The 14,894-nt window shown below is 34.9% G+C and overlaps 1 protein-coding gene across 2 annotated transcripts in view; it reads left to right on the plus strand.

The window, feature by feature from the left end:
• The window catches only part of UGGT2 (UDP-glucose glycoprotein glucosyltransferase 2), a 76,927-nt gene that overhangs the window by 25,542 nt on the left and 36,491 nt on the right, over window positions 1-14,894 (plus strand). For both annotated transcript variants that reach the window (XM_057366215.1, XM_057366214.1), the window contains exons 10-16: window positions 2,527-2,587; window positions 6,508-6,599; window positions 7,549-7,699; window positions 8,635-8,754; window positions 10,929-11,014; window positions 12,561-12,696; window positions 14,218-14,349. In XM_057366215.1, coding sequence (XP_057222198.1) covers window positions 2,527-2,587; window positions 6,508-6,599; window positions 7,549-7,699; window positions 8,635-8,754; window positions 10,929-11,014; window positions 12,561-12,696; window positions 14,218-14,349 — 778 coding nt within the window. The remainder of the gene's footprint in view (window positions 1-2,526; window positions 2,588-6,507; window positions 6,600-7,548; window positions 7,700-8,634; window positions 8,755-10,928; window positions 11,015-12,560; window positions 12,697-14,217; window positions 14,350-14,894) is intronic.

The following is a 14,894-nucleotide window of genomic DNA, read 5'->3' on the forward strand; positions in this document are numbered from 1 at the left end:
AATTTAAATTTAGTAGGTCTGCATTGACAACTTAAATTAAAGAGGYGTTGTGTAAAAATAGTACGCAGAATATATTTCGTTAATAGTCTAGTCATGCTTAACCTGATGAGTCAAAAATGCTAATTTGGAAAAAAAAAGCTAGCATAAACAGGAAATGAAGAGCTATTGCTTAGTCACATTAGATAAACAGTCAAACATTATAATAATAGTAATTTTAAACTGTGTAAAGCCTGTGTAGAAATTTAGAACTATAGTTATGAAAATAAAGTAAAATACTTTATGTTCCTTAAAAATGGGGTTCCTTAGACCACAAAAAACTTAATATACCATTCCTCTGAAAGCTTTTTTTACTTTCTAATTTACCAGCTGCATTTTGTGTCTCAGTATTTCCAGCTGAAAAGGTTAGTCTGAGGTAGATTTTACAAAATGTCATGGGATGTAGACAGTGTACCAACTGATATATGTCATAGTGACATTTTGATAATTCATTTTATTGGGTATTTTTCATCTTTGTTGTATAATTGTCATATTATTGCATTCTTAAAGAACAGATAATTAAGTATTCTAGTGCTCTATTACTTGCTATTTATTAATCATTCACAAGTGTTAACATGACCGTGTGAAAGGCTTCCTCTTTTCCCCTCAACATGTARTACTACATGGCTACATGTTCTTCCAGGTAAGAATAAAAATGCATAAAATTGTATTATAGAGAATATTTCAACCTTAAGGTTGTTCAAGATCATTCCTACATCATGTAAAAAGATTTAGAGTATCCATTTACTTTCAGTCAGTAAAGTGTTTCTTTTAGTTTGAGTCTGTAGAGACTTGGTGATTACAAAAACATTTATAAAAACTTTGTGAAGACCTGAACAAATTGAACAAGTGACAGAACCCAATGAACAGATATCTTTCACCGGTATTCTTAGACTTGATACCCCAGGGATCCTTAGTAAGCATCAACCATCACACTTTCTCCATAAAACWGTGCTAGAATCCTGCATTATCAACTGCCATGCATGAACAAGGAGCTATTTAATGATTCCTTGAATTGCTTTTCTATTACTAGAACAAGTATCAGTAAAGCTTACCTTTGTTGATGGGTATTTTACTTCCTTGCTAATATTGGAYGAGTTTGGACTTTCCTTTCTGTCTTTCTATTATTTTCACTTTTATGTTTTATTTTTCTGTCTAATGTCTCACAGTAGGAGCCATTTGGAAATACATAGGTTGTCCTTTTTATCTGTGCATTTTTTAATCAACTGTGTGCAGAATGAATCACTGCTTCTGAGAGTTACAGGTCCTACTAAATGTATTGAGTTCAGCATGATAAATTTCAGTGGTTTTTTAGTATTTTTGAAATTATTTTTTGCTTCAGGACTCTAAAACCAAGTTTGGAAATCATACTGTTTGCTTCTAACAGTCTTTTTGGTCACCTGGAAAGCTTGAATAATTTAAAGTAAAATGATTCTATGTCTTATTTCTGGCATATTGTGAGAAATGTGGAGAATAGCAGCAAGATCTATTCTAAATCAGTTAATTTGGGGGGGAAGGTGAGGATATAAATTATTAAATGCACTTTTATCCAAAGGTTTTTAAACTGGCTTAGCAGGATCATTCTCAGTTTGCGTAGTTAACTCTCAGGTTTAAGATGACTCCAATTTTTCTTGAAGCCCCATACAAATTTGCTAAAACATGTACAGTCCTGTTTTGAAAAAMTACTCATATATGCAACTAGGATATTTAATTTCACATTTATCAGAACAGTCACATTTAGGTTAATATGGTTTAGGTTTTTTTTAAGTCATGGAGAGATTAATTTGCCTCTGGAAGTACTGTTTGATAAGTCTGATAATTATGAACTTCATGTACAATACACTGTGGCAGTGGAAGATAAAATAGATTCCAGAATATTCATGAAAGGTAAAAAGGACAAATCAATGTATTATCTTCAAAAGGTGGAATGACTAAGGAAACTAAAATTTTGTTTATCTGTGAATGCTTAACATTTTCAAGAGTCTCAATCTGCAAATCTGTTTTTCAAGTTTCAGCTAATTTTAAAGTGGGCATTCTTTGTGTGTTTTCCTTGCCTTTGTCTAGAAAAATCCTTGGCTCTCCATGGTGTAATGTTGAGTATTACAGGGATAGTAATATTAACTTGAAGTATACAAATACAGCATGTATTCAGGTAATTATTTTGATGATCAAACAACTTACTTGTTTACAATGTACATTCAGAAAAAGCCAAACAAACCATGAGGAAAGACTGAGAGTGGTAAAAAGTGTGTTGATATTACTTCACCAAAACCTAGCCTAAATTTGAAACCTGGGTTTAATAGAGTAAAACAGAACAATACTTATTTTGAAAATGCAGTATTTATGATACTGCGTTATTCTTTAAGACTTAATTACAGCATTCTTCAGTAAAAGTGCATTGGATGTTTAATTTAAACATTAATTTCACATTAAATTATGCTTTTTAAAAACATACCGTGGTTGAATGATACAAATATTTTATTTTAACAGATCACTGACAAGAGTGCCCATAGACAAGAAAATGCAACATGAAATAGAAGAAAATCAGAAGGTTTGTTTTTGTTTCTTCRAGTGGACATTTGAATTACATCTTTAGTGTAGCAACTTCTGTGTTTTTTGTCAGAGAAAAAGAGCTAGTTGTTCTAAAAATTTGAGACAGGTAGCATTCAAATATTCAATTCAAGTATTTCACTTGTCTGCTATTTGTGAAACGACTTCTATTCTCTCTTTTGGTTTTACAGAATTAGGCAAGGCCAAGCAATTTTCATGGAGTGTTGGGTTGAGTCACAAATTGTGTGCTGGGAAAGCAAAATAGGTATCAGTTGCCTTTTCTATAGCTTTGGTGTTGAGTCTAGGCCTGTTGCTTCTATTATGGTCATGTCAACTTTGAGCTTTCCACACTGTCAGAATCACACATGCAAATATTCTGCAAGGTGTTTTGAGCATCATCTGGTTTAGATGGTGTTTTTGTTTTCATCTTGATACACTGCATTTTTTGTTCCTTGTACCACATGAGGAATCCTTGTTCCTGTGATTTTGAGTGATCTGAGATTTATCCTGAGATGCCACATATTTTTTGAATTCATGGTGTCTGTCTGTGATCAGTTTGCATTTTTGCTTTCTAGTTGAGTGTTGCAGTTAAATGTTACACACTGTGCTTGTAGGACTGATCATGTACAATGACATCCATAGCACTGTCCTTAGTCTTGATCTTCAGAACATGTATTTTCATATGGTGTTAAGACTGACCAACCACTGTAGTGAAAGGGATTTATACCTTACTTAGATCACTCCTGTACTTTTGCAACATTTCCATGTGTCATTTTGCATTGTATCCATTTAGGTGTTTTCCTCTYGTCTTGCCAAGACTGTTATCTCTGGGCAATACCTTTTCCAGTTCCTTTCACTTTACAAAACAGTGAAAGTGAGCAATGTCTCTCTTGCACTGGTGCWGCCTTCTCATAAAGAGCTTGTAGTCTTTGTTGTAGCAAAAATACCACATAAATATTTTTTAATCCTGCCCATGTAGTGGGAGGCTCGAGTGTTAATTTTTTGTGAATGGTTATGCAGACAATTGTGTAGCCCTCCTTTGTCCATAGGTGATTGAGTGCAGGGCTGATTTATTGAGAGGACATTTCARGTATTTCACCAGTTCACTTTCTTGAGCTGTTCTGCTTTCTTGTGTGCAGGGTACAAGTTAAATCCTCGGGTTTTCACAGAAATCTTTGAGTGGGCTCAACATTATGAGGTCCTCTTTGTTTCTTGCAATAGTGAGAAATCCTGTAGTTTGTTCTGAAAGGGAGGAAATCAGTGTCTGYACTTCATTGCTTTCTGTAAACGGCCAAGATGCGCTTTTTTCCTGTAACTCTTTGCTGCTAGGATTATAGTCAGGATAAAGCAAAACAAACCCCAGATGATCGTAGTTCCTCCAGAGTATGACTGTTGTTATCAGGACTTCTCCTGTTTCTTGATGAAGTCTTTACAATGACTTTCCTTAATTGCAGCTTTGTTAACACAAAAATCGAAACTAACTGCTTAATCAAAAACTACTCCTCCACCACAAAATGCAAAGAAAAAGGTCAAGGTCTATCAGGAATTAAACTGACTAAGTTGCTAAATATAAGGAATGGGAGAAGTGGCTTAAAATTTGTATTGCAGTGAAGCAGTATACACTTAGGCACATGAGTTTATCTGTAAATGGTTATGGCAATGAAAGTGTGGTTAATGTATATTAACAATTTAGCTTACTCAGTGTTTTGTTGTTTAGTTGTTTTGTTTTTTGTTTTTTTTTAATGGGGCACACTTGAGTTGCCTAAACTGGAATTTCTGATGGCATTTGAGATGCTAGAAGCCATCTGAAATAGGTGTGCAGGTCTGTCAGATGCGTCCATTGGGACATCCATCCCTTTCTGCCTCACCTGTATATTCCAGTCCAGGATACCTTCTCTGCAGCAAATTACGATGGATATCTGTGTGGTTGGTCAGCTGAATCACTCCTGTGATTCCATTAATGTATTAGCTAACTTAACTTTAAGAGGATTTTGTGCACTTATCCACCTGTTTTAATTTCATGTAAGGTCACATCCTTCCTGTAGTCTGAAGGCCTTTAGACAGCTAGAAGATAAAATCTGTTGAATAAAAGTAAGGAAACTTCCTGAACACTGCTGCTTGAGTACAATAAATTGTCATGTGCATTCTTGAACTGCAGTACATCCATCTAGCAGCAGGAGAGATATGATCCCATGCTGTGTGTAACTGGATGATTCCCTCTCAAGATAATGAAAGTTGAATAGGAAATGCAATAGGAGGAAATAAAGTTATTAAAAGTTGAAAGACATGTGATGATTTAGGTGTAATGAGTTGATACCTAACCAAGAAATAGAYAAAGTACTGCTATAGATGAAAGAAAAAATAAAATCTCATTAAACAGAACTCACAACTTGCAGTGCAATAATTTGATGACAGTTTAGCAAGAAAATACTACATTAATATTATCAGCCTTAAATTCTAGTGTTGGATGCCCAAATACTCCTTCCATCAGTGTTTTTATGGCAATGTGAATGCACTTCTAAAAAATCAAATGTCTAGCTTGAAGATTGTATTAMGAATCTCACCTCTGATCTATCAATGTCTATAAGTATCTGAAGGAAGGGTGTCAAGAAGATGGAGCTGGGCTCTTCTCCATCATGCTGAGGAGTAGGACAAGAAACAATGGGGAGAAACTGATGGATGGAGATGTTCCACCTGAACATGAGGAAGGGCTTCTTTACTGTGCAAGTGACTGAGCAGTGGAACAGACTGCCCAGAGAGGTTTTGGAGTCTCCCTCGCTGGAGATATTCAAGAGTACAATTCTGGACTCAATCTTCTGCAATGTGCTTTGGGATGACCTTGTCTGGGGAGGGGGATTGGACCGGACGACYCACCGTGATCCCTTCCAACCTTAACCATTCTGCAATCCAGCTCAGTTCTTTTGCTATTCACATTTCCTACTTACATTTAACTGTGTAAAGTAACCACACTGCTTTAAAAAATAATAGCCTTTTCAATGTTTTCTCTTTTTTGTTCTCATTTATCCAGTGACAGGTTTATAAGAGGAGTGATRTACTCAGCCTGAGTTGCTTGCTGTGACCATACTTTGTTAAACTGTGGTTTTTGTTCATACTTACTTTGTTTAGCAAGTGGGAGCTAAATTGGAAAAAAAAAAATACATCTTTCTCAGTTTGCTTTTTTTTTTTTTGCATATTTTTGTGCTTTCCATTTTTCTGTCAGGAAGTAAAGCAGATCCATAAATCTGACTGCTCCTCCTGGCACAAGGTTGAATCCACCACTGCTCTTGTTTCTGTCACTTTTCTTGCTACAGTTACCACAGTCTGAATGGTGTTGCACCACAGACAACCCTGAAGGAAAATGAGAAAATATATTTTAAATACTAAATACTTCTTTCATCTTGTATTTGTTTATTTTGGATCTTTTTTCTTCTTTGCCAAGCAAAATATGCTATGCCTTTCTCATCTGTGTTTTTTCCATRGTCCCTTTGTTAGGTGAGATTGTAGGTTTGCTGACTTCTTTTCCTAATTCCTTGAAACAATTCTGTTTTTCAGAATTGAGAGATGTTAAGATATTGAGAAAGCTGCTTTCAAGTGGAGGTCTGAGGGATGTATATAAGATCTCCMTTTGCTGAATGGATATATAGAAATATTTGTTTCAAAAACAAGCTGTACTGGCAGACACTATGTCCTTTTCTCTGCCTTGTAGAGGTAGGGACACTGTAGGATGTCATGGGTGGAATTACCAACCATTCTCATTTGTATGTGTGCATCTGAATTAAATAGCGCTTGTATGTGGTCAGTGTCATTTCAACACTCAGATAAAAGAAGAAATTGTGTGGAAGAGATTTTATGTGTCTTTTGTTTATATGTGTTAGTGTAGACATATACCTAAATAAGGAAGCAATATTTTTTACTTTTTAGCATTTTCATGAGACACTTGGAATTCAACCTGGAGAAGCACGTTTATTTCTAAATGGCCTTCCTATTGACCTGGATTTTCATGATCCTTTTAGGTAAGATGGTACATTTTGTTTGAAGGTTACAGAATTACTAATAATACTGGAGAGTTGTGTTAATGGTCCTAATCTCATCTGATACATTTTGAGGGCAAGGAAGTGTTCCAGTAGGAGGAATACTRATTTACAGTGGTTTTGCATTGAGTATGGACATTGTGTAAGTAGTTGAGAACAGCCTTTTTTCTTGAAATGTGTTTTCTAATTTGGTTATAATTTTATGATTCACCATGTAAAATTAATTTRGAAATGGAAGGAATCTAATGTGAGTTTGTAAAAAGGTGTGAAAAGCACTTTATAAAAAAGTAAGTTAATACTTTCATATCCTTGTTACTTAAAGGTTAGGAAAATACAGAAGTGAAGGCAGTCAAAATCTTGCCAGCTGTGTTCTACTGTAGAGTACTTCAGGGTTTTTTCATTCTCAAATTTGAGCTTTCAGATTGCAGCAGGTGTTCCAGAGTCTTCTGGGAAGTTTTGGGGTGTGGCTGTGTGTTTCCTCCGTGCCATTTTCTTAGTGCTGCCATGATTCAGACTCAGAGCTTGTCTGTGTCTCCATCACTTGCTGCTCACTTCTCTACACTCTTGCAAAGCTGCTTCTTGGGTTATACCAGCTTGGATTTCTGCCTCAGCCAGGACAGTGCAGCAAGAAAYCTTTCACTCTGCTGTCCTGCCACTTCTTACTAAAGATGGATAGAATTGCTTCATATAAAATAGATCTGAATGAACAGAAGAATTGGATAATCTGTTGTAATTCTGTTTTGAAATAAATTGGAGATGTATACTTGCAGTGTTAACTGATGTTGTTTTAAACATTAGGCTGTGGGAGAATGTAAAGAGAAAAACACTTCTGAGGCTGTTAACATGAAGATTGTTTCTAGTTTTAAAAATAATKTTTATGTCATGACAAGAGTTCTGTGTAGACATTGTGTATTTTATCTTCCTGAAACAGTATCTTAGAGACTCTTAAACTGGAAGGAAAAGTGATGCATGGCCTTCATGAACTTGGCATCAAAGGAGAGTTCCTGAGTAAATTTACAAGGTTGCATGTACATCCTACAGATAATCATTATGCGTTAGATATTCGTCACTCTTCAATAATAGTAAGTTACTAAACATTTGTTAAAAATTTTATCTTTGATAATTCTCTCTATGAGACAGTTTATCTTTTTTTTGTTCTGCAATTGAAATACTAGGCATAAGGCCATATATCAATTAGCAATTTAAAATATTTTTGAGGGTAATATCCCTTCAATGTATTTTAGGAGTAATTTTCTCTAGTTTATACCTTATTAAAGTTTTRAGATATAGGGTGTTTAAAAGAAAAGAAAATATATCTAAGAGTGCTTGCACACTCCAAATATAGAATTTGTCATTTACAGCAATTAATGTAGCTACATAATACTGCATAATATCTTCACATTATGCAAAATTCTAAGAGYACTTTACAAGTATGGTAAGTGAATTGTGGACCACTAAAATATTTTATTTCTAATTTTCCAGTGATTGTGCTTTTTACCCTTCTTCAAAATTTATGCTGGTTCCATTACAGAGTTTATATGCCAGGAGAAAAGTCGCTAATTTTTTTTTTTTCACCTCAAAAAGCCAAACTCTTCTGTTTGCCAAGGCTTGCACAGAAAGTACCAGAAGAACAAATCAGCCACATGATAATTAGCTGTTTTGATCTATCTATAGTGCTGTTGCTGCAGATTGCAGATAAATAACTGTTGAATGGTTATGCTGTGTTTCACACATCTGTGTGATACATTGTTATAATGCTTGCATTGTGAAAGTGATTTCCACACTTGACAAAAGATGGTTTTATTCATATCCTTATACACAGTACAAATGGTCCTTTTTCCTTTTCATTCAGTATTAGTTTTATTGTGTACTGAAGATAAAAACAGATAAAATTTAGACTGTATTTTCTGTTATTATTTAACACAAATAAGGGAGACATTTTATGATACTATTATGCCCACATATTTTTATCAGCGTTCAATATGTGTTTTCTAAATTGCTGCCTTTTTTGTTTTAGTGGATTAATAATATAGAACAAGATCACAGCTATAGCACATGGCCTACAAGCTATCAAGAACTGCTAAAACCCACCTTTCCTGGATTTTTACAGGAGATTAGACGGAATTTATATAATTTGGTAAGTTTGAAGAATTTTGTTTTTTGCATAGTATATATATATAAATATACAGACAGTTGATTAAAAAAAATCCATACTGAATTTATTGTTAAGATAGGTTTTCTGTGTGGATCTGCTAACAGTRATGAATATTGCTTTATCTAGTGAGTCATATGTGGTTATTAGTTTGATTTGCAGATGAGTTTTTTCAAGAGTTTTTATGTTCCTTTCCATGCTATGTTAAGTAATTCACTACTATGAAAGAATGAGGGAAGGTAGTGATAGTTGTCTATGGTTTAGAAATGGTGAACTGAGGTACAAAATATTTAAGTTATAAAGCACTAATTATGAATGTCTTCTAGCCYAATTTTTCCTCTGTGCATATCATTCTGTAAGCTTAGAAACTTAGTAAGCTAAGGAAGCAGCTATTGCTGATTTAAATTAAAATTTAAAAAGGTAATTGTATGAACCATAGAATCATAGCATGGTTTGGGTTGTAGAGGACCATTAAAAGTTGTCTAGTCCAGCTCTCCTGCAATGACTAGGGACCAAAACTTCGTCCAACCTGTCCTTTAACAATTTAGATGGTGGTCCATCCACAGCTTCTCTGAGCAGCCTGTTCCCCTTTGACACCTTTAATGTCTCACCACCCTTATTTCTTCATATTCARTCTAAATCTGCCCTCTTTTAGTTTAAAAGTGTTGCCTCTTGTCCTGTCACTACAGTTGCCACTACTACTGGTAAAAACACTCTCTCCTTCTTGTAAGTCTCCCAATCATGGGAGAGTCTCACTCATGGGAGGTGCTCCAGCCCTCTGTTTTTGTGGTCCTCCTTTGGACCCACTCGRGGTCCCTGTCTTTCCTGTGCTGAGGACCCCAGAACTGGATGCAGCGCTCCAGGTGGGGTCTCAGCATAGCACAGGAACAGAATCCCCTCCCTCACCCTGCTGGCCACACTGCTTTGGATGCAGCCCAGGACGTATTTGGCTTTCTGGGTGTGTGTGTGCACAATGCCAGCTCAAGTCCAGCTTCTCATCCACCRGCAACCCCAAGTCCTTCTCAGCACGGCTGCTCTCAGTATCTTCATCCCTCAGCCTGTATTGATAAACTGGGAGTTGCCCCAGCCCAGATGCAGCACTTTGCACTTGGCCTTGTTGAACCTCATGAGGTTCCCATGGACCCAGGGGGAGCCTGTCCCCASGTCCCTCTGGATGGCTTCCTGTCCTTCAGCTSTGTCAACTGCACCACTCAGCTTGGTGTCCTCTGCAAAGCTGCTGGGGGTGCACTTGATGCCTTTGTCTTTGATGTAGTTGCTTGAAGTGATGCAAAGTTTGTTTATAAAAAGACAATGAAAATAAAAGTAATCGGTGATTAAAAACTGTATATTTATAATGAAGCATAAGATGTGTGTAATATGGAGTAGATTGCATAATGTATTCAAAGTTAAATATGAGAGCTGTATTATAGGAATCTACAACACACCATTTAACTCTAACCTGAAGGGGGGTGTTTAAATTTTTTTAAGTTATTCTGCTTCATTCCAGCTACTCTAGCAAATATAAATTGTAAGCATTTTGCCTTGCAAAGTTGCGTAAATGAGGTACAGATGTCACAATCAAATATACATAAGGACATTAGAGTGTACAGACACATCCCAGTTTTAGATTCTATGCACCTGAAAGATCTGATGTGATACTCCAATCTACACTAAGTCTAAGTGTGACTACAAAGATATGTGAGASAGGAAGGAAGAATTCTTTCCCAGAGCTCCATTTTTTTTACTTTAAGTTTAGCCAAAATATTCTGTTTATTTTTTTTTTTTTGTTTTCACAACAGAAGAGATATTGTTAAAAGAAGTAACAGAAAAATCAGCATTATGTATTTTTTTAATCAATACAGAGTTTATTCACAAAAACAAAGTCTTTCAGAGGTGAAAAGCAGGATCACTTGGTTTGAAGTTCAGTAAATGGTTAAATCCTGCTTTTGCCATTTGGTCCAAATTCATTAATTCTGATGTTATTTTTCATTTGYACTCCTAATGTTTTCTTACGATGAATGCTCTAAAAAATTGAAAACAGCTGGGGCATACAGCTCCTTYTGAAATTAATGTTCTTGTCTTAGATTTTATGTCTGAAGAAAAAATAAAAACAGACATCAAGAATAAATATTGGATGCCTGATATTTTCTCTTCTCTAGGTACTTTTTCTTGATCCCGTCCAAGAAGATACTGGTGATTATATGAAGCTGGCAGAATTATTCTATCATCATGATGTACCACTTAGGTAAGGAAAACTGAAAGTCTTGATGAAAAATCTTTAAATAAGGTTTCTTTCCTTTTTTCTTCTGAGTYTTCTATTCTACAAGATGAAGATGTGAATTCATATTAAGTCCAATGCAAAAACACTCTTATAAGGCACACTGGTTACCCACTTGTGTCAAGCTTACTCAGGTATTAAGTGTTCTTAAGCAAATAGATTGCAAAGGATAACATATCTGAGTGTGTGTACAATGAACTGCAAAAGTCTGATAAGAATTTATCTTGCCAAATAGTCCCACTGGGTGCCCTTGTGAAGTTGCATTCTAGTCAAAATATTCTGTAAGTAAAACATGCTTTGAGGGATTTTTTTTKAATTCACTTCTTTCAATTGTGGTTGCTTTATCTAATTTTGTTYTGATATAGATACTTAAAGATCAAAGTGAGGTAATCCTCATCGAGTTATGAATTTCTATGAGTGAGTTGCTTGAGTCTGAACTAGTCATCATTGGAGAGAGGGACAATTCTGAGGACCAATCTGGTTGATCTAASATAACAGCTTTTAAGAAAAAATTARTTAGTCTCAGAAATGCCTGCTTATTTCCACAGTTTATAAAATAARGATATCCAAAGTTCAAGATGAATTCCATGTTAAGTATTTTAAATCTTCCTATGAAATGACTTCTTGTGTCCTAAATAAATTGCAGGTGCTTCATTTTCCTTTATAATTTTACTAGTTCTGATTTTTTTTTGTTTCTTTTTCTCAATTTTTTTAATAATTTCATTACAAAAACATAACGTAGGACAGATTGCAGTTATCTGTGTGTTTTCACAGAAAGGTTTGGGTTGGAAGGGATCAGAAAGATAGTATGGCCTTTTTAGTCCAGGCTTTTTTCATTATATCAGTACCGAAACACCACCTCCAATAGGCCTTTTTACCTCYCAAGCCTCACATTTCTTTGGGTTTTCTTTCAGTAGTGGAAATTTAGGGATTAGCCGTAGATGTCTTTAAAACTGGTGTAAATGGAAAATGAATGGCAATGTGAGGATGAGGAAGCCACAGTAGATTAAAAAGGAAGGAGAAGGGCTAAGAGAAATGGCACTGATGATGGGACATCAGGACCCAAGCATGTCTTCATGCATCTACTCAAGATATCCTTTTCAGGAAAAATAAGACAGACAATGCACACACTAAAGCAAAGACTCGAGCCATTAGGAGATGATGGTAGGAATTTAGAGAATCAAAACCTTCATGCAGGTAAGGAAAGTACTGTGAGTAAACCCTATCAACTCACAGAAATCTTATTTATTGTGAGCTTTAAAAGGCATTTTCAAAGTTAGTACATRGTTGGTAACCTGAGCATTCTATAGAGGAGCTGAAGAAGGATGCATGGATAGTATTCTCAGTATCACCACACACAAYTGTTGAAACACCACCCAGCTACAGGGTTTTCATCTTTACATGCTGGGCAGATCACGTGAATGCAAACATTTTACTATTCTATGTTTGTTTTAGAACGTGTGTGAAGCAGATATTGTGTTAAAATGTATGATCTCTTTTTGTTTSTTTATAGGATTGGAATTGTTTTCATTTTAAGTACAAAAGAAGAAATTGATGGAAATGAAGATGCTGGAGTAGCTCTTTGGAGAACTTTTAATTACATTGCAGAAGAATCTGACACCTCTCAGGCCTTTATGTCAATAATTAATGTTAGTTCTTTCACAAGCAATCAGCTATTTACTTCTGTTTTATAATTTATTAATTCTTTATATAGTTGGGATCTGGCTACCTTGTAATAACATGAGACATATGCATTTACTTTATGCAGAAATGAAGCATTAAAAACATGTATAGCATTAATATACTGTAGAATTATTTGCAGAAATACTTTCCTCTTCCAGAAACCAATTTACTCTTGTAATTTTGCCTTTTGACAGGCTTTCTTCAATAATATAAAAAAGKAGATGCATGCCTTGCAGCTTTTAGTATTTTCTTGTGAAAAATTACTCTGTATTRTTTGTGTTAATATAATGGGCCTGTCTTTATGTTCTGTATCTCTTGGAGTAGAGGGATTTTAAGGTCASTTTGGCAGTCCTTTAAGCTTTGAAAAACCCTTTCTTTTTGTCCAGTGTAGGAAGYGAAACAGTAAGCTAACTTCTTTTTTTTTTGGTCATGCTTGACCTGTCTGTGGGTGTAGAAGACATAGAAATATTCCAGGCTTGCAGCTAATGAGAAAAGTTGCCTTGAGAATGCAGGTTCTCACAAGACAGGAATTTAAAAGATGAGAGATGAATGGAGGAGAAATAAAGTGAGCCATCTATGTAAAGACTCTGTGGGTAAAAGTTACATCAGAGAATGTGGTATTTATACATAACAATTTTTCTTTCATTTGTTTTTGTGTTTAGTGCCTAGAAAATGGTGTCACGGAGAGCTTAAGATGAAAGGAATTGAAGTAACTAGGAATACCTTGGAAGAGAAATCCACAAATGTTAGGGAGTTGACATGCATGGCTGACTATTATCCATGAATAGATCAAAAACTATAATTTACAGCGTGCATTTTAAAAYATTGTGTTCCTCTCTTCATTTCATAATATATAAAGGAGGGGATGAGAAATATAATTGAAAGATAACAAAAATAGAAGCAATAAAATAAAGGTTTGAGATATTCAGAGCTATAGAGGAAAATATTGTTTCTTGTTTGAAGAGAAATGATTGAATAATTTTCACTTCAAATTTTTATTGTATGTATCATGAAAATATTRTTCCATGAAATAAAATAATGATGGTAAGGAAAAATTATCACTGTAGAAAAAAGTATCAACTCCTTATTTCAGGCTTGGATTCATATGGATTCAGGTAACTACTCTTTTTAGGTAGTTTATAGAGAGGATTTAGATTGCTTCTCTAATTAGTGGAGAAAAATAGCAGTTCACATTCAGCTCACATAGGTGTATTTCCTTTGCCACTTCAGATTTAGACTRAAAGTATAATAATAGATCAATCAGAGCAGTACTCTGATAAAAAGCTGTGCATATGCGCAATGGTGATAATCACTAAAGCAGCATAAAAACTGCTATATAGCAATAAAAGCAGTATAAAATTATGCTGATATAAAATTCACCAGRGCACTATAAAAAGATTGTACTTGTTTGTTTATTTACTTCTATTGATTTTATCAAGTTATGTTTGACAATGTACTACATTTTATTTCTGTTATAATTTTTACAGATGTACCATGAAGTGAAAGGTGGAAATGTTCTGACAGTAGATGATGTGAAAGCTGTTCTTAGAAGTGAGTACCCCCATGCTGATGTTCAGAGTATCCTGGATGTTCATTCTGAATACGATGAAGGGAGGAAGGTATGTTGAGAGCTGTGTTGAGTAARAAATACTGCAGTGCATATCTCAGTGCATTTACAAAGCTGAAGGATTGCTAAATGTTGAAGCAAGTAAATACAGCATCTYTGAGACAAATTTTTCTTCAGCTGCCATTAATGGAAATGTTGTAAGGGTTTCTGCATTATTACTCTCACTTTGAAAATTTACTCTTTGCTGCATTCAGGAGCACAAGTATTTTTCTAGTAGGCTTGTCAAGGGGTCTCTCTCATGCTGTAGAAATTGTTTATCTGTGTCTCTGGATAAGGAGCTGAAGCCTATCTTCTAAATGGATCATTATTTTCTTTAACTGTGCTTTCTGGGTATAATTTCTTTTGGGAAAGACAGCTATGCGTTTTAATTTAAAGGCTGTAGAGATGACATTTTTATTTCTGATTGAGTAGATGGTTTTCTGCTAAAACATACATAAAATACCTTTTTCCTACATGTGTCTTCAGCTRTGCTGTCTATACATAGATGTTTGAGCCCATTTTATTTATTTTCTTTTAAAATGTGTTAGATAWTGTGTA

This window comes from Malurus melanocephalus, unplaced genomic scaffold (genome assembly GCF_030028575.1).
Source record: "Malurus melanocephalus ecotype Western Australia unplaced genomic scaffold, MMel_1.1 scaffold_61, whole genome shotgun sequence".
In the NCBI taxonomy this organism is placed as follows: domain Eukaryota; kingdom Metazoa; phylum Chordata; class Aves; order Passeriformes; family Maluridae; genus Malurus; species Malurus melanocephalus.